The sequence below is a fragment of the Bos grunniens genome, chromosome 28, assembly GCF_055505025.1.
Source record: "Bos grunniens cultivar Pamir isolate PY7600 chromosome 28, Bosgru_T2T1.0, whole genome shotgun sequence".
NCBI classification, from domain to species: domain Eukaryota; kingdom Metazoa; phylum Chordata; class Mammalia; order Artiodactyla; family Bovidae; genus Bos; species Bos grunniens.
The window spans coordinates 3,878,070-3,898,015 of NC_141192.1; the positions used below are offsets into that span (position 1 = coordinate 3,878,070).

General features: G+C 51.9%; 1 protein-coding gene across 1 annotated transcript; it reads left to right on the plus strand.

Annotated features, from left to right (window-relative positions):
• The first annotated feature begins 5,631 nt into the window (after positions 1-5,631).
• On the plus strand, positions 5,632-18,434 carry GDF10 (growth differentiation factor 10). The gene is made up of 3 exons (XM_086382597.1): positions 5,632-6,426; positions 14,528-15,453; positions 17,454-18,434. The coding sequence occupies exons 1-3, from the start codon at positions 6,108-6,110 to the stop codon at positions 17,643-17,645; spliced, it is 1,437 nt and encodes a 478-aa protein (XP_086238723.1). The 5' UTR covers positions 5,632-6,107; the 3' UTR covers positions 17,646-18,434.
• Positions 18,435-19,946: the final 1,512 nt, after the last annotated feature.

Consider the following 19,946-nt stretch of genomic DNA (forward strand, 5'->3'; position numbering starts at 1 on the left):
ATTGGGCAAGACTGTGATTTTTATTGGGGTGGCTGCCCCAGGCCTCGCTCATCTACCCTTGATCTCATTTTAATGTTCAAATTAAGCAGTACTCCCATTGGGCTGCCCATCTAGGGATTCTGGGTTCCTCTAGGGATTCTGGGTTCTACTGAGCATCTCCATAGCTTCATGTGAGTCAGGCATCCTGGCTGCACTTCAATTATGCCTTCTTCTGATAACTGTTTTACCCCGAACAGGCAACTACTCCATTATCTGGGGATCCTTTTATCCCATTTCTACCAAGGATCCCAATTCAGTAGTACCATCTCCTATCCCAAGCCCCAGTCCACAGGGAACGGCCATCAGTGAGCTCTTTATGGTGTTGATGCCCTACTCACCACCAAATTCCTTGTCACCTGTAAATGAAGAGTCCTCTGAACCCTTCCATGGAATATACAGGCTTGTAGTTCTCTGGTCCACAGGGAGTCCTGGAGCCAGATGGTCCTTGTAGATGGCCCTGCCTTGGGGACAAGGGATCCTTCAGGGCATTCAACACAGCACTCAGACTGTCCCGGGGAGAGGGACAGCTTTGGGTGAGGTAATGCTTAGGATAGGAGGATGTTGGGGGGGATTCAGCTGCAAGCAATCAGCAGATTACTGTCCTGGCTGCCGGGGATGACGAGGGCTTGAGTCCTGGAAGGGGTACTGGTAATGCACCATAGCCTGTGTGTAGGGAAGCACTGCAAGGGGAGGCTGGGATGTGTCCTGAGAGCATGTGGAGACTTCTAATTCTGGGGCACAAGAGGACTGGCAGGAAGAGAGAGACTAGAGAAAGGCTCTACCAAGACGGATGAAATGGCTGAGCCAGAGGATGAGAGCTTGGATGCCAGCACAAGAACTTCAGGCTTGGTCCCTCCCTCAAAGGTTTTGAGGAAGACTATTTGGGATTGTAAAGAGATGGTGCAGCCCCTAAGGGGTACACATTTCTAAAGTGTCCCTATGGCTGCCTCCCCCACCGACTTGTAACTGGCTTGCTCTGGCCAACTCACACACACCACCCCTCCTTCCCTCAAGTCGGCTCCCTTCAAATTGTCACTCCCCACAGTGCAGCATTCATGCATCGGCTCTAAATAGTCCCACTGTTCAGCTTTAACGAGAAGTAATACCAATTCCCATGTTTGCTCAGAGAGCACCATATTTCATCAAACCAGAGCCCATGCCGGCTCAGATTACTGGCCGAGACAATGTTCTGTAATCCTGGTTTATTCACATGTCACGGGTATTTTAGCAAAACAGAAATGAATGGCCTGAGCCACCCTAGGAAGTAACGGGAGAGTTGGGTTCCCGCCCAGGGAAAGTCATGCTTTCTCCTGCCACGGTTCTCCGAGGAGCTGACTTTGATTCTCTGAGTTTTTCCCAACTTTCAGAAAGAGAAAATGGGCTGAGGAGGAGTCACAAAGTGGGTAGTTATTTCCCTATAAAATGTTAACTCCATGGATGGATTTTGCCAGAGCAAAAATAAAATCTGTCATTGATTATAAAGTCTTTTGTGCTTGTTATTTCACAGATTTATTACACTCGGGCCTGGCGGCCTGGGGGAGGCCCTGGGATTCTTGTCTCTAGCGTCCCAGCAAACCCTTCAGCCGCCTTTTCACAGCTCATGCCCCAAATGGGAAGAGGGATTTGCTCGCATTTCTTTTGTCCTAAGGGCCAAGAGCTTAGCAAATCTAGATGAAGAGGCATGAATCATTCACCCTATCCTTGGATGGAGACCCACAGATACTGATGATAAAGGCACGTTAGTTGAAGTCTATGACTTCTTAAATAAGGAAACATTCTTTCTTTTTCTTTATCTTTTCAGCTCTTGGCACTGTGCACTAAGAAATACATTTCCTCTGCAGAACAAGGAATGAGCAGGCTGAACTTCTCATCAGATCTCCCAGAATCTGGAGCCATTTTAAACAGGCTACAACCTCTTTGAAACACATGATAAACAAAAAGAGTAGTTAATAAGGATCAATGTTATTCAGTACCACCTCATGTTAAAACCTTAACGATGATAATCCTCATAGCCTACTTTTGTCCCCATTTTAGAGTTGAAGAAACCAAGACCCAGAGAAGACAAGTAACTTGCTTAAGGCCATACAACAAGAAAGGATTAAAAATAGGGCTACGAATCTTATCTCAATAGACTCTAAAAGCTCATGGAGATGCTCTCATTTCCAAGAGTGAGTTGACATGGACTCAGGCATATAGACTGAAGCATAGCGTGTTGGGGCCTTCTCGTTTAAACAGGAGGCACCCAGGGGTTCCACAGAGATGATGGGGCTGTCCCTAGGTGACAGAGATAATTAGAGCCACAAACTGATTCTCCCACAAGGTAACTGGACAACATCATGAAACAACTTCTCAGGCACATTTCCTTCGGGTTTACTTGGGGTGAGGTTCCACATGAAACCAAACGAGCCTACTTCCCCAACTGTCCAGAGTTTGATTTCTCCTTTATCAAGTGTAGAGCTTTATAACTGTGGAGCCTCAGGGTTATCTGAGCCCAAGAAAAGTCTGCTATCCCAGAATATGGGGCAGATAGACCTGGGACACACAGGGGCCTCAAACAATCTCTCACCACCCAAGAGAGAACATTTTCTACCCCCAACAGTAAGTTCAAGACTTCAGAGCCCTTGATAAAAATAGTGTCGGATGCTCCCAGGACTGGGACCATTTTGGTAACAAGCTGCAAAAAATCACAGCTCTGGGGACTTATATCTACCCTCCGCCATCTCAACTCTTATTTTGAGCTGCAGCCTGAGCTATTAAAAACCAAACATTCTCATTGGCAAGCTCCACAATTAGCCTCATTTCCACGCTCGGAACACTGTTGTGCTTTAACTGAAGTTGCACAGTGATTGTTTCTTGTCTCAGCGATGCTGTTTGCAGGCGATGCTGGGAGCCAGCGAGGATGTGACCCGGTGGTAATCTGAATTGCTTCACCAAACACATTTTTATCCCATCATCTCGGCTACATGAAAGGGGGCCATAGTGCTCCAGTGTTCAAGACTTTACAGTCCCGCTGTTTGGCAATAAAATGAGGCAAGAAATATTAGCCGTCCCTGGCTGATGCCTTAATTCTTCCCCAACAATGTCAGAGAATCTGTACCCTCCAGGTTTTAGTGCCGTCTAAAGCCTGACCCTCAGGCTGGCTTGAATGGAGCGGGAATGAGTTAAGGAGAGCAAGGAGGCTTTAATGGACACAGACCCCGAATAGCCCAGCTTGTCCCGGCCTCCTGCAGACTCACCCTCCTTTTCACAGGCCTCGATTGTCTATGGCCCCAGCAGAGACAAAACTACCCATGAGCAGAGGTTACCCCCAGCCGGTACAGGTCAGAGGCATTCTGGGGGAGAAGAGGAGAGGGGGGCGGAGGGGAAGTAAGGGGCACACGAAGAAAGAGGGAAGTGAGGATGGGGGTGGGAGAACGGAGTAGTAAAAGTTGGTGTGGATCATTTATGAGGAGAGATTCATCAAGTTCAAGACTGTGACTGGTCACCTCACCTTCAAGCAAATCGCTTTCGAAAACTGTTTCACTGGACGAATGGGAGCTATACTAATGGGAAGTTGAACGTGAAGTGTGTGAATTATCAAAAGAAATAAAATGCTTCTCTATCATTCTTCCAAAATCTATAGGCCTAAGGTTCTGAGGCTTTCAATGGGATGGCCTCTAATTTGACACTACAAGATTTTGAAAAATTACAAATGGGTTGTGCTTTACGCACCAAATGGAAGCTTTCTCCAGCAATTTTTCAATTATTGAATTGTGAACCCTCCAAGAAAAGTAACTATTTTGGCTCACACAACCCAGAGTTATCAAGGAATGGGAAAAGCATGTTTGCAAGTTTGCAGATAGTCCTTTAAAATGTAGTATGGTTAGCATCCTGGACCTTGCTGGAAGAATATGAGTTTGAAGAGGTCCTTTCCTTCCCTCAGAAGGGTTCCTAAACCTTCTGTGACTCCTAGCTCGGTCCAAAGAAGCCTATAGACCCTTTCTCAAAAGACTGTTCTTACTATGCAGGGTTACAGAGGAAGCCAATGACGTTCAAATAGAGCTATCAAAATGTTTTTTAAAACAACTTTGCGACATAGTATACATGTCTTTTAATGAATTCATTAAGTAAATAGCAGCAGAATTAATTACTTTAATTTCAGAATAGTGATGAGCAAGAGTGATAATTTTGAGAAATCTGAAAACATGATAAGAAAATGTGATATGAAAATATCTGTGGTTGGTGGCCATTGGTGACAAAGTCACAGGGAGGGTTAATACCATTTTGGTTGTGTTTACCTGAGTTTTTTACATTACAGAATGTAAGTTTCACGGAGAAGGCAATGGCACCCCACTCCAGTACTCTTGCCTGGAAAATCCCATGGACGGAGGAGCCTGGTAGGCTGCAGTCCATGGGGTCTCGAAGAATCGGACACGACTGAGCAACTTCACTTTCACTTTTCACTTTCATGCTTTGAAGAAGGAAATGGCAACCCAGTCCAGTGTTCTTGCCTGGTGAATCCCAGGGATGGGGGAGCTTGCTGTCTATGGGGTCGCACAGAGTCGGACACGACTGAAGCGACTTAGCAGTAGCAGCAGCAGCAAGTTTCAAGCTTCTCTGGTGGCTCAGTTGGTGAAGAATCTGCCTGAAATGCAGGAGACCCAGGTTTGATCCCTGGGTCAGGAAGGTCCCCTGGAGAAGGGCATGGCAACCCACTCCAGTATTCTTGCCTGGAGAATTCCACCAACAGAGGAGCCTGGTGGACTACTGTTCACGGGGTTGCAAAGAGTCAGACATGACTGAGGGTCTAACACATACACAAGTTTCAGGTATAGGTTAGTGAAAATACAGACGGAAGCTTTTTCCATCCAAGTTCACAGATGCCCTAAAATTTTATCTCTGGACAAGAAATCCAGCTAAAGGCAAGATGAAGTTCAGGACCTCCTGCCCTAGGGCTAAACTGAGAGGCAGTGGTCCAGGATTCACTGTGCCCTCACTGTGGAACTTTCTTGGGACAGTCACTTGACTTTTCTTCTTTTTTTCTTCTCCTGTCCTGAAGCTCTGGAAACGTTTTGTAAAACAATTTAAAACCATGTCCTTTTTTCAGGACAAGCCTGATGTCCAAAGATTAATAAGCACCTTTGATGTGTTTCTTCAACAGGAATTATTGTTGCCAAAAAAGGGTCAGTTAATCGACTAATTATGAATGTTAATCAGGATCTTGTTTCAGTTACCCTAGGTTGGTTGAGCTTTAGCGTCAAGGTTTTTCTTTTCAAAGGATGCCCAGGGAGGGTTTGTGCTCCCCTCACTTTTGCATTTTGGACGCACACTGGCTCAGAGACAACCGGGCGCACACACATCCCCCTTCGCCCTCCCCAGCCCGCCTCGGTTGCTCACGGGGGAGCTGTCATCTTGCAACCACAATCATCGCATGCCATTGCAGGGGCAACCCGGCAGGAGGGCCCCCCTCTAAATGCCTCCCAGCCCTCGCGCAGTCCAGGCCAGGCCAAGGCGCCGACACACAGGAGCCGGGCTGGGTCCCCGGGTCTCCGGCTCTCCGCAGGGGAGCGACGAGCGCGCCTGCCTACGCCCACGCCCCCTACATTTTGGGCGCACACTCGGGCGCACACCCCTGCGCGCGCGCGCCGCCACACTCGGGCGTACGCACACCGCTGTCGGGCCAGGGATTGCCGTGTGGGCGGCGGCCCGGAGTGGTCCGGGGCGCTCAGCCGGGTCTCCCTCTAGGGCTCCGCCGGCCGCCCCGCCCCGCCCCGCCCCTCGAACCCGCCGAGCCGAGCGCGCCTGGGGCTGCAAAGTTTTGCCTTCAGTCCGCCAAGGCAGCGCGCAGGCTTGGGCTCGGCTCGGCTCTGCGTGGCTCCGGATTGCCGTGACCGTGCCTTACCGTGCGCCCGGCTGTGCGCCCCGCTCTGCCCCGCGCCCCGCGCGGATCTCGGCATCCCGAGCCCCCGCCTGCGTGTGCAGTCTGCGTGCCCTCCTGCCGCAGGGTCTGTTCTCAGCCTCCTGTGCGTCCTCGATCTCCTTTCTCCTCCTCCGCGGCGGCTGCGGCCCCTTCGCCTCCGCCACCCATCATGGCTCGAGGCCCCGCTCGGACCAGCCTGGGACCCGGGTCCCAACAGCTGCCGCTGCTGTCGCTACTGCTGCTGCTGCTGCTCCGGGACGCGGACGGCAGCCACACGGCCGCCGCTCGGCCTGCCCCGCCCGCGGCCGCCGACGGCCTTGCAGGGGACAAGAACCCCCAGCGGTCTCCTGGAGACGTGGCCGCTGCACAGAGCCCAGGCGCGCAGGACATGGTCGCTGTCCACATGCTCCGGCTTTATGAGAAATACAGCCGAAGGGGCGCGAGGCCGGGAGGGGGCAACACGGTCCGCAGTTTCCGTGCCCGGCTGGGTAAGTAGAGGGGACCCCCGCCCCCCTGCTCCTCAACCTCCGGCCCTCCTCGCTTGTCCATCCTCTCACATCCCTGCACCTTTCTTTTCCTCTTCCTTCTACTCATTGACTAGTTCATTCATTCTTTCACCAACTATTTCGCCTTCCCCCTCCTCGCCCCTCCGCGCCCGCAGCACTCTACGCCAGGCCCTGAGCCTCCAGTGGGAAGCCAGAGTGACACAGAGTGACAGATTTCCTGCCCCTGGGGTGCCGCTAAGCCTGCGAAGGTGGAAACCTTGCTGGACACAGACCACCACCACCACCCGCCTCCCCCACCCCAGGCTGTAAGCACAGGATGAAGATGGCACTGGGCTGGCAGAGCTCAGGGTCTCTGTGTGTGGGTAGAGCGTGAGGGTGGGGGTTAGGGGATCCATGTAGCAGGGTTTAGTTGTGTGGACTCTTGACAGATGAGGCAGGCGCGGAGGAGTGCCCACCAGGTGGGTATAATGCAGCCCTGACGGAAGAGCAGGCACTGGGCCCAGGTACACAGTTGGGGCATTTAGTGGGTATGGGGTTGGGGAAGCAGGGTGGACTGAGAATGGGCTTGAGTGCCCAGCCTTGGGTACATGGGACTGAAGTCTGCTGAGCACTAGCATGAAGTTTCAACCATGGTGGCTTGAGGAAGGTTCTAGAAGCTTGGGCAGTGGGGGTTCCCCTTTTTTCTCCTGCCCTTGCCCCTCTTGGGTTGATCCTTTCCCCTCTCCCCACACCCTGGATGAAACTGGACAGAGATCATTTGCAGACCCCTACCCGCCCTACTTCCAAGAACCCTTCAGAATCCAGCTTCTGCTGACTGCCCGCCCAGCCTGGGCTACCTCTGCAGGCCCTGAGTGAGCAGAGGGGAGAGGTGCAGCCTGGTGGCAGGGGCTGAGGGAAGACCCTCGTCATGGAGATTACTCATGGTCTCAGAATGCCATTGCAGAAAATGTGGGTAGGGGTTCCCTGCAGCCCTTGTGAAGGAGGAGGCCATTCATCAGGAGAAAGATCATTGATCTGTAAGGCCCCCTTTTGAGGTAGAGGGGAACAAGCCCAACACTGGGCAGCCAGACAGCCTGGGGTCAGATCTGCCATCTCCCTGTTGATCACTGGCTGTGTGACTTGGGGTAACACAGCCATGACCACAGAGCCAAATTCCAGAAGCTTGGTCTCCCATAAATGTATACTGGGAACTCCTGCCACAGAGAGGCCCTTCCCCTACCCCATTCCCATCCCCTACTGGACAGACTCACTAGGTCAGTGTTCCTGGGTTCCAAGCCACCCAGATCTAACTCCATCCCCCCTGGTGCCTTTAGTTACATCTCAGGGCACATTTCTGGAGTATTATTATTATTAAGCCACTCAAGATTCATCTAGCATGACTGTAACCTTGGGCAAATGGCTGAAATGAAGCTCTGTGGACTTGAGTGTACTCATCTCCAAAACTGGCAGGTCATGGCAGTATCTTCCCTGTGGAGCTGCAGGAAAGATGACATGAAATGATATGTGTAAGCCCTGAGCCCAGCACTGTCTGGGTTAGGTGTTGGTACATTGTATTTCCCCATATATAAAACATTTGTGTTCACAGCAGTGTAGACTTGACCTTGCATCCATTAATTCAGTCCCCGAAGCCTTGTGGCTGAGGAAAGCAAGGCTGGCAAGGTTACTGCTGCAATAAGGGGTGAATATGACCGCTGAGCCCACCTGGCTCCTACAGGCCCAGGCGTGAAGGTGCACAATCTGTTTTTCTCTTCTCATAGACTGGGGGTACAAGTAACAGTGAAGCGACAGTTAGCCTTGCTTCTGTTCTGAGAAGAACGTGGTGGCAGTACTTCAGATCCAGCCCTCTGATTTTACAGATAAACCCAGGCCAGGGCAGGCAGAACTCTTCACAGCAGCAATGACTGGCACTGTCCGTTTGTCAGGATCAGGCTGTTTTCTCTGCTGGCCCCTCTGCAAACTTCCATCAAAACTGAGCCCAGGATTTGGGAGACGGAGGGTGGAACAGACAGTTACTCTGTTAGGCAGATGAGAGTTATGGGCCAGTCTCGGATTTTCTGATAAACCCAGCGCTCTTGTTTAAACCATCTGGCAGCCATGGGTAGAAGTCCCAGCTCCGCCAGCTACTGGCTGTGTGCCGCAGCACGCATTACTGTACCTCTCTGAGCACTGATTTCTTTGCACATAGAGGCAAGGTGAAGATTCAGTGGGACGAACTAAATTTTGTGTCTGACTCAGGAAGCTTGGTTTCTCGTCCCCTCCCTTGATTGCCTTAAGTTGGTTCGTACCCAGCTCCAGCCCTCAGAGGTGCCTGCTTCATGCTCAGTGACCCTGCTGTGAGGAGGTGTGAGCCTGGGCAGGACTCCTTATTTTATGAATGAGGCACAGATGTAAGGGTTTCGGCTCTGGATCATGGCAGTGCCAGCCTGCTCCAGGACGGTGGCCTCTGCTGTCTCAATGGGGTGGTCCCCGCAGCCCATGTTGCAGTGGAATCATGGCCTCTGCCTGCCAACAGGCAGCACAGCTCAGATTCCAAGTGCAGGCTGGGAGCTGGACCAAATCCTGAATCTGTGACCTGGGCCAGGGACTGAACTTGTCCATGACTCAGTTTTGTCACTTCTAAAATGGAGCTAATCATGTTCTCTTCCTTATAGGGCTTTTCAAATGAATTGCAGTAAGTCCCGTGCTTAACACTGCCTGGCACGTGTAAGTTCAGTAATGTATTAGCTTTACTATTAATACTCCAGCCACCTGGCTCCTTCCCTCCCTTGCATTGCTCCCTGAAGTATGTCTTGTTCCCTACAAGTCCACATCAATGGAGAGAGCTTCTGAACCTGACCATAAAGGTTAAAGGTTAGACACCTCCAGCCCCACACAATCTGCATTTGAGTCTAGGCCTTTCCACCTTCCCATAGGATACTGGGCAAGTTACTTAACCTCTCTGAGGTTGGTGTCATCTCTAAAATGCGAGTAATGATACATACCCATCTATCAATAATGTGAAAAGTCACATTCAGTTGCCGAAGTCCTTCCTGAGCACCTCATTCAGTGGCAGATGCTGTAAGCCTAAAGGACACGAAGAAACAAAGACTATTGGCCCTTTCCAGAAAAGCTCACAAGCTGGTCGAGAAGGAGGAAGTAAACAGAAGCATATGAGCAGCAGGACAAGTAGAGCAATGGAGTAAGAGCGGGTTGGGACTGGGCTTCAGGAGCCCCAAGGGACAGCACTCACCCGCAGGGGAAGGGCTGATGGAGAGAGGCTGGGGAAGCCTCCACAGAGCAGGGGGAGCGCCAGACAGATTCTGAAGGGCAGAGGGTGTCAGCCAGGTATGGGAGTGAAGCATACCCCCGTGCACCAGGACCTCTGAGGAGTTTGGGCTCCATGAGGAAATAACAGGAGGAGAGAGTTGGGAGATGGAAGTGGACCAGCGGTCCATCGTGGCCATCAAGAGCTTTGAGTGTGATGATGCCTATAGGAAGCAGGGCGTGTAGAGCGTGTGTGCGGGGGTGGGGGGTGGAGAAGAGAAGAGGAGACGGGAGGGATCATGAGAGTGATGCATACTATGCAAAAATCATGGAAAATCCCAGTAAGGAAAAGAAATTATCCCCAATCACAACCCAGATATAACCAGGGTTAATAATATTTTGTGGAATATTACATATAGTTTTTACCCTAATGGGATTATATTTTCAACATGTATGTAAAACCTGCCATATTTTCATTCTTATTTGAAGTTACTAGGGTGCTTTTTCATTACTGGTCATCCTGAATTGTTTTCTTATGCTTTTTTGGCCATTTGCAAATTTTCCTGTGGAAACCACTTCATCCACTTGGGGTTCTTATCTTTTTCTTAGTGATATGTAGAGCTTGTGAAGGATGTTGACTCTTCATCTGTGACAGAGGATTTCCCTGTGAAGGGTGGGTGTGGGTGTGAGGGTGACTGGTGCTGGGGTCACACAGGCAGTCATCAGGTTGTAGGCAAAGACGGTGGTGGAAAGATGCAGAGTTCAGGGTGGTTGTGGAGAAACAAGATGCAGCAGCTGGGACTGGTTGGATGCAGGAAGGAAAAGAGGCTGTGAAGATCCTCAGGCTCCAGGTGGACAGAGTGGACAGGTGGCAGTGCCTCCTGTCGGGCAGAAGGACAGTGGTCAGGGGTGTGGGGTCCTAAGTGTAACAGAAGCGTGTGAAACCAAATGACCTTGTGTTCCAAGCACCTGCTGTGTGCCAGCCACCTTGTGGAGAGTGTGCAGGAAGCATGCACACATTCTGCCTAGTTGACTGAGGCACAGAGAGGCTGTGTGACTCGCCTAAGGCCCCACAGCTAGTCAGTGATGAAGCAGGGTTTACACCCTGACTCTGGAGCCTGCCTAAAAATAGCCGCTCAGTACGCAGTAGTCCTCTCTGCTTCTCTGCACCCCACTGACTGGCCGCCGCTGCCTGCTTCCAGCTTATTATGTTGGTGCTTGCGTCTTCAGTCTGGTGTTTGCATGCTGATCTCCCTGATGGCTGTTTCAGGGGCAGTAGGTGAGGGGACAGATCACCAAGTGGATTCTGTTTCTATTGAGCAGAGCAGTCTGAGGGTCCTGGCCAGCAGGGAGCCTGGAGCAACCACTGGGCTAGAGCCCTTTCCCTACCTCTTTCCCCTCCAATCCCGTCCCTAGGAAATCAGGAGGAGGTTGAGTGCCCAGTAGAGTGGACCTGATTACGGTTCTAAGACTTTCAAAGATCCATAGAGAGATCAACTTGTCTAAATCAGGTCCTTTCTTTCCTGGAGAGTCAGAATGCAACATCATCCAAGTAATGACTTGTGTTTGCAAAATATTTTAAGATTTCACAGCACATGACCTTTGTTAATTAGCTGTTAGGCAGATCCAGCTTCTATCCAAGGTAACTGGTTGGGGAGGATGGGGAGCGTGTGGGCTCAAACAGGCCTGGAAGCATACTCTGACTCTGCCCCTTACCAAGTGGGGGACTTGAGGCAAGTTGTGTAGTCATGTGCCCTCCCTGAAGCTCCATGCTTTTGTCCACTTGCCATCTCTGTTGCCCTGATTATGAACACAAGGAATCAAGCCTGCATATATGCTTGGAACTTTCAGTTTCCTGACTGGTAAACAATATTATTCCCATTTTAAAGATGAGAAAACTAAGGCTCAAAGGGAAGTAACTGGACAAATGTCCTCCCATGCAGTGCCTCCAGCTGAATTTGCATAATTGGCTGTGTTTTTCCAAAGAAAGAGACTTTCTGGACTTCTTTTAGGATGTTTGCTGAGCCCCAGGGCAGCAGGCCAGGAACCGTCTTTGTTCAGTGAAGCAGATTGGTCTAGCAAAGACCCCTTCCTACGCTACCATTCAGCATGCATTTCTGAGCAGTGACAATCCCTTAGGCTTTGCACTAGGATCTCGAGATACAGCAGTGTACTCAGCTGCAAAGCCCTGCCCTCTGGAATGTTGTGTTCTAGGGGGAAAGAGAAAAAGTTACAATGAAATATATATCAGCGTGTCCCAAAGTGATGTGAAGACATATGAAGCCCAGGACAAACAGAGTGATGGGGCAGCTCCTCCAGCCAGAGAGACCAGTGGTGCCCTCTGTTAGGGATGCTGCTTGAGCGGAGCCCTGAAGGAGAGAGGCACTGTGATTCCTGCAGGAGAAGTGATAATGGCAGAAGGAGTAGCTGGGACAAAGCCCTGAGATGGGAGCTTCGCATGTGGAAGGAGAGGATGCCAGGGCGACGGGGGCAGAGATAGGGGTGTGGAGGGCAGATGGAGCTGGGGACGTAGGCAGGCCAGATCATAGGGCCTTGGTAAGAGGTTGAGTTTTTTTTGAGGGGGTGCTATGGAGGGCTCTGAGCAGGACGGTGACCTGATGCTGTCACCCAGCCCACGGGGGGCCTCCCGTGGACAGTGTCCTGTGAAGCTGTGATGGGCACCGCAGCCGCTCCCGGTCATTGCCATCTGTCTCATCCCGGCAGTGAGCTCCTCTGAGCACCTCTGTCCGCCTCTGCCAGGACCCTGATTGCCCAGCACTTAGCCCAAAGTAGAAGTATCCCAAATATTTATCTGGAAAAGAGAGGGAGGCGGGGGAGTGTGCAGGAATGGAAACGGAAATCATAGGAAGGAGGAAGGAAGGCTCTTTTCTAGCTACCATGAGACGGGAGCCACGGGCACCAGCATGGTTCACAGGAAACAGGGACTTCTTTTCGGGGATTCTCCTCTCTAGCCGGGGCTAATCCAAGCTAGGAGACTTCAGGTGGGTGGCCTTTCTCTCAGTTCCCTGCAATGTAGGGATGCAGGCACAGTCAGAGCTGGGGCACCCTCAGGCCACCGGAGGCTTGGGGGTTACCCACCCACACGGTTCCCAGCAGGGAGGGTCTTCATGTAGCAGGCTGCCTAGTGAAGGCCAAGCTGCCTATGGCCAAAGGCGTTCAAGCCAAATGGAGGGAAGACTCCTGCCTGCCCTGAGTGCAATTGATCAGGCTGCCTGACTGCTAAGATTCCTCCCTCTCTGAGTTCCTGAGCATGCTCTCCCTGGATCTCCATCCTAAGGGAGGGGCCGCATGCACCATTCCCCTCCCGTACCCCATGCAGAAATAACCTCCAGGGCAGGCCACACTCTCCTCCTCTACATCACATCTTGCCACCCAGGGGACAGTGCTCCCAGCACCTTCGTCTGGTCATACCCACCTCAAGTCAAGGTTGCTGTCCTGACCTTGGTGGTCCCAGTTATACTTCTTTAGTCCCTCTCTCGCCCTCTACTTTGTCACGGGAAGGGGAGCCAAGGTGCTTTCCTCTAGAAAGTCCCATCTTGGTTGCCCCCAGTCTGCTGTTTTCCTTCTCATCACGCACTGCAGATTTCTAGGCCAGAGATGCTTACATCCTGCTGTGAAGAGCCAGCTCTTTGGAAAGAGTCAGAAATGTCTGCCCTCAAGCCTCTTAAGCGTTCTCCAGCAAAGAACCTGTTAGCAGAACAACAGAGTTGAATTGAATAGAAGAAAAGTTCTTCCTCAGCTGTGTTAGCTGGACCACTGAGTGAGAGGGGCCTGTGTGGGTGTAGGAGGCACTCGCTCTGCCAGCCTGGGTCATTTGGGTAAAAGTGGTGAGGAAGCACATTTGGGGGATTCCTCCTCTGTGCCTGGCACCTTCTATATGTTCTTTATTTAATCCTCCAAGCATTCGGGCGAGACAGAGATTCTAGGTCCCCCTGAGGCAGATGAGCAAGGTGTTGTCCCACTAGGTCCTGGAAGCCTGGTTCCTAGGGTCTTTCCCAGCTTGAAGGGTGGGGCTGCCTTGTTGGTGAACTTGTGCAGGTCAACCCCAGATGTGTTTGAGGGATCCTCGTCCTTATCATGGTTCTGGCCTCTGGAGAGCAACCTGATGTTGGAGGTTCTATTGAGTGACCTGCTACAACCCTGATAGTGTTCTTTCTTTGTAAAACAAGTTTAAAAGGCCTTGGGCAGAATAAATAGCAGACACTCGGTTAGCTGTGTTCTTAAGTTCAGTTTTTCTCAGAAGCCACTCAGAATGCAGGTACAGTGTGAGGCTTGCTACTTAATTTACCTCATTTGGACAAAGGACTGCATTTAACGTCTATAAAATAGAGGGCTGTGCAAATACAAGAGGCAGCAGAGGCGGGGTCAGGGGGCACCACTGTCAGCAGGGCTTGGATCCAACCCAGGCTATCCCAGAGACCTCATTCCAGCTTGTCTCGTGAATGAAGGTGGTGGGAACACTTGTTCATTGAGGGGCATCAGAGTGCAGGGGTGGGAATGGGAGCTTCAGCGTGCAGCAACCTGGAGCATTTACCCTGTCAGCCGGCTTTTTTTTCTTCCTTTCTTTGTAATGGGATGTGGACAATCTCCCTAACCTCTCTGACCTTAATCCCTGGTACTCATCTGGTCACTGAAAATAGCAAAGGGTGCCCTCATCAGTTCAATGTGAGAATTACAGGGGATGCGGAAAGCCTGGCTGGCCTGGAAGTGCTCCCATCGACAGGCGTTCCTCCTCTGTAACTTGAGGAGGAAGACCTTGTAAACATGGGGCTTATCCAGGAGACAGCCTAACAGGCTGTGGTCTGTCCTTCCCTCACAGAAGTGGTCAACCAGAAGGCCGTGTATTTCTTCAACCTGACTTCCATGCAAGATTCAGAAATGATCCTGACAGCCACATTCCACTTCTACTCAGAGCCACAGTGGCCCCCTGCACGTGAGGTACCCTGCAAACAGCGGGCCAAGAATGCATCCTGCCGCCTGCTGCCCCCTGGCCCACCCGCACGCCAGCACTTGCTCTTCCGCAGCCTCTCGCAGAACACGGCCACTCAGGGGCTGCTCCGTGGGGCCATGGCCCTGCCACCCCCGCCGCGAGGCCTGTGGCAGGCCAAGGACATCTCCCTCATTGTCAAGGCAGCCCGCCGGGATGGCGAGCTGCTCCTGTCTGCTCAGCTGGATTCTGGGGAGAAGGACACGGGAGTACCCAGGCTCGGCCCTCACGCACCCTACATTCTCATCTATGCCAATGACCTGGCCATCTCAGAGCCCAACAGCGTGGCAGTGACGCTGCAAAGATATGATCCCTTCCAGGCTGGGGACCCAGAGCCTGGTGCAGCCCCCAACAGCTCAGCAGACCCCCGAGTGCGCCGGGCCACTCAGGCCACCGGGCCCCTCCAGAATAACGAGCTGCCTGGGCTGGACGAGAGGCCGGCACAGGCCCCCCACGCCCAGCACTACCACAAGCACGAGCTGTGGCCCAACCCCCTCCGTGCGCTGAAGCCACGGCCAGGCCGCAAGGACCGCAGGAAGAAGGGCCAGGATGTGTTCATGGCCTCCTCACAGGTGCTGGACTTCGATGAGAAGACGATGCAGAAAGCCCGGAAGAAGCAATGGGATGAGCCACGGGTCTGTTCCCGGAGGTATCTGAAGGTGGACTTCGCGGACATAGGGTGGAATGAATGGATCATCTCACCCAAGTCCTTCGACGCCTACTACTGCTCGGGAGCCTGTGAGTTCCCGATGCCCAAGGTAGGGGGCGTCAGGGTCACCCTGCTGTGCTCTGCTCACTGTCACTCCAGCTGTGCCCTTGCAGGCAAGTCCTTCTGTCTCCTGACTCTGTTCCCTGTCTGTAAACAGAGATGATAACACCTCTCATCCATTCAAGCCAGGGAGTAGCTAGACAGAGATGCCCAAATGGCAGCCTGTTGGGTGGATACAGCCCACAGATGGATGCTGTCTGGCTGTCCTTTTGAAAGTGTTGCCTTCATAGCGTTTGAATTTTAAATCAGAACCTTTCTGCTTTTGCAGAGCAGGAGATCCATCCTTTTAGGCATGTGTTTCCACACAGCAAAATCACAGAGATTGCGTGGACACTGGCCGTTTCCCCACGCGCCCCCCCCCAACCCCACGCCCGCACACAGGTCCGGTCTCTTAAACCCCTTCTTTGCCAAGGCTCTTCTAGAAATCTGGTTTGGATTTCAGGGCATGGTGTCTGTAACCAATGGTGCTGGCCTAAGTGGCTTCCCAGTGTGACTCCCCTGTCCCCACCCTCCCCTCCCCTCTCAGGGCAGAGGCTCACGTGGCAACTAGCTCTCATTGTTCGCAAGTCTGCAGGACACAAGTGGGACTGTTTGCTCCATTGCACTGACCTGGGTTTTCAGATGCTCACCTTCCCTCTGGGCTGGGCCATGGCTCTGTCCATCCATCTCCCCACAGCCTGCACTGTCGTGGGATGGCTGCCAGAAATGTCAACCTCGGCACTGAGCACACGCTTTCCTCCTTCTTAGCTCTTCCGCTGAGTTCCAGGTCATGCCTTCCCCTCCAAGAGAGGAAGTCAGTGCGTAAATTCACTGTGAATGTAAATAAATCAGTCAGCTGGGGAAATCCCAGACCCAGACCTAGGGCCGTATTAACCTGTTTGGGAATTAAGAGGCTTCAAAGCTGTGCATGTGCAGGAGAGAGGAAGGGAGGTGCCTGATAGAGAGACAGGCGTCTGCTGGAAGGATGCAGCCCCAGCGGATGCAGAGTGAGTATGCGGCAGCGCCCCGCCCCCCTCCCCGACCCCGCTGGCTGACCCAGCACTTACCTTATCAGTCTGCCTCACTGTCTTCCCACCTTCCCTGACATCAGTCTGAACTCCCCAAATGCCGGTGTCCTGGCTTCGCTTCCCACCTCCCACCTCCCCACCAGAGGCACACGACATATAAAACTCTGGCCGACAATGAGCTGAAGCATCTGTAACGTGGTCCTGTTCCTCTTAGGGGAGGTGTTTGAAAAATGGCATTCTCCATGTCTGCAGCTGGGACCCAGACACTCCTGGATATGAGAGGCTGCCTGGAGAGGGAGGGGGAGAGAGCTGGAGTGGGCCCAGCGAGTGTGGTTTCCAGGCCAAACTACTTTCTAACCGAGGGCTCTCGGTCAAGTTATTTAGTCATTTTAAGCCTCAGTTTCACCAACAGAATTAGAATCATGCCCACCCCATAAGACGGATATGAGGACAAGATGGGGCGATGCCAGTGAAGCGGCACCCGCCGCCTCACAGGCAGACCCGCCCAGGAACGGGGTTTTCAGCCCCGTCGCGGTGGCGCACCTGTGCCTGCTGGCCTTCCCCTCCTGCGTGGACAGCACGTGTCAGTGCTCGCTGGACTCTGAAGGCTGGGTGGCTGTGGCCCGAGGCGCCTTCTCCAGCCTTTTCCCTGGCCAGTTCCAGGTGCTCCCTGGGGATGTGTGACGTGCAGCTGCCCTCAAGTGGCCAGTGCCTTCCCGGATGCACCTTCCTTCTAGGAGCCCAAGGTTTCGGGGGAAGCGGGTGGGAGGATGCCTTTTGCAAAGGTCTCTAGGACTCAGCCTGTAAGTGACTTCAGAGGAAACGTATACCCAGCCCTGGGATCTCATCTTGTTTTCTTTCTCACTTTTTCTTCTTCACCTTTTCTGTGTCCTCAGTCAAGGACATGTGGCAGCATGGTGGGTGGTGAGGACTGCAGGGTGGGCAGAGCTCGGAGGTGACCATGCTCCCTTCCCCCTTGTAGATGGTCCGCCCATCCAACCACGCCACCATCCAGAGCATCGTCAGGGCCGTGGGCATCGTCCCGGGCATCCCAGAGCCGTGCTGCGTTCCCGACAAGATGAGCTCTCTTGGGGTCCTTTTCCTGGATGAGAACCGGAATGTGGTTCTGAAGGTGTACCCCAACATGTCTGTGGAGACCTGTGCCTGCCGGTAAGACCAGCTGCTCTGGAGTGGAAGGAGCCTGCCCTGCCCACACACAGCAGGGTAGTATTCTGGGAACCTTCTGGAGTGAGCGCTTGACTCAGGGTGCAGCTGCAAAAATAGGGCAGAGCCCGCAGACAGCCATCTGTCACCCCAGGGCATCGCTCTGGGGTCTTTCATTGCTGGTGATTCAGCCTCCTCAATGCCAGTTCGAATCCTTTAAAGGGATCTGGGAATTAAACCTGACCTGATGGCTGCTCACAGCCCATCCCCTCTGCTCTGAAGGCCTGAAAACCAGACATATCCATATGTTGGGTTTTGTGACTATAATCTCATAACCTGGAAAGAAGACTACGAACTTGAAGGTGCTCACTCCCTTCATATGGAAAGAACCTCTGTTTAAATAATCGGTTTAAAACACTTTGGGCCACAGAGTGATGCTGGAAAATGGATATAGAATATGGTATAAATGGATGTTTTCTCTCAAAACCCACTGCAGATGCTTTTATACATACGGTATGCACATATAACCAATTTTGGTTTCTTTTTCTTAATATATATTTTATTTTAAAACAAAAAGGAGGGAGTTGACACTGTTCCCCGACAGAGGTAGTCATGCTGGTTGCGTGTGCATTGTTTAAACACGCTTATTGAAATAACCCACACAGCAATATGTTGGGATACTAAAACATAACCAAGATTTTATATTTTTGTAAATTATACTTTCTATACTGTAGATTGTGTATGGTATGTGTTTTTATGGAAAGCTAATAAATTAAAGGGACAATGGTATCTTGAAAAACTGAATGTCACCCGTTCCAAAATATGGATGGATCCCCATGCGTAAGTATGACATCGGGGGTCACAGCCTTCTTTAGGAGCTGAGGCCCCTGTAAGTCATCTCCACACTCTCTCATCTTTAGCCTAAGCTCCAGACACTGGCCACTCCTATGCCTTCCAGGGTCCTACTCACTTATACTGCACCTCAGGTCCCCAACCCTGGGCTTGTCCAGGTAGAACACAACCCAGGCATGTTTAGTGGTCTCACATCCTAGCTTCAGTGGGGATATCAGTTGATGGGGAGCTGCTTGAGATACTTAAAGGAACATCTATGGAAGCCTGGTCAGAGGTCTGCTCGGAGTGGTTCAAGCAAGAGACTCAACAGGAGTCAGGGATCTTTCCAGAGATTCGGGGACTGCTCCTGAGGGACTAAAATGTCTGCTCCTCCCTGCCGCCTTGTCAGCATCTCTATCCCAAACAGCCTCCCCCAAGCGACTCCCTTGTCCCTGAGTTGACATTGCCTTACAGTTGTAGAGCCTGAAGCTGACTGACTGGCATTTCTGAGTGAAAGAAAAAGTGAAAGTGAAAGTCGCTCAGTCGTGTCCAACTGTTTGAGACCCCAAGGACTGTAGTCCATGGAATGAAACTGGGTCCGGTTGGGGGCAGGTGTTTAACAGTCCCTTGGCGGGAAACTAAAAGGATGCCATGGTCCCCAGTCTTGCTTGGAGAAGATTGAAAAACTATGAGCAGTTCTCCAAGAGGGAACTTGGAAGGAGAAAGGAGCCCAGGCTCCCGAGGTCAGGGTTCCTGGGCGAGGGATGTACTCCTTGTGAAACAGGTGAGGCGTGGGTAGAGCGGGACAGGAGGGCAAGCAGCCAAGCATCTGAACACTGCTGGATCCCGTGGGAGCTCTTGCATTTAGGCTATACCTCCATGTTAGTCCAGCTTTGAGGCCAGGAGGCTGGACGTTCAGACCCCCACCCTGCCGGTGGAGAGGTGGAAACTCCCAGTTCTCTGGCCCTCTGCAGAATCAGCCACGGTGGCTTAGGAAGCCCAGGGAGCCTCTGAAGAAGGCTGCAACCACAGCCACTGGAGACAAATCGACCTGCACCGAAGAGAATACAGAACAGGTAAGTAAGCGGAGCTGATGGTACCTCGGTTGGGGTCTAAGTATTTTCCTCATAAATACCTTTGCTGCAAGCAGTTTCTTCAAAAGCATTTTTGTCGCACAACCAGTTGGCCATGAGGCCATTTTGCCATAGAAGATAAAATAGCTGGGGGCAGTTCCATTACAGTAAATAGTAGATCAGTTTGTACAGAGTCTTCTATGAGCAGTCATACCTCTCACCCATCAAAACCAAAAGTTTACTCTGTGGAATCTAGGGAAATGGTACAGATGAACTTATTTGCAAAACAGAAATAGAGTCATAGATACATAGCTCAAACCTATGGTTACAAGTGGGGAAGGGAGTGGGCTGAATTAGCAGATTAGTATTGACATATATACACTAAATGTGTGGACACTGCTATGTAT

Excerpts from the sequence above, each read along its gene's own strand:
- GDF10 (XM_086382597.1), top strand. The coding sequence starts at position 6,108 with ATGGCTCGAGGCCCCGCTCGGACCAGCCTGGGACCCGGGTCCCAACAG. Across the intron at positions 6,427-14,527 it reads CAGTTTCCGTGCCCGGCTGG|AAGTGGTCAACCAGAAGGCC; the intron begins GTAAGTAGAGGG and ends CTTCCCTCACAG. Across the intron at positions 15,454-17,453 it reads GTGAGTTCCCGATGCCCAAG|ATGGTCCGCCCATCCAACCA; the intron begins GTAGGGGGCGTC and ends TCCCCCTTGTAG.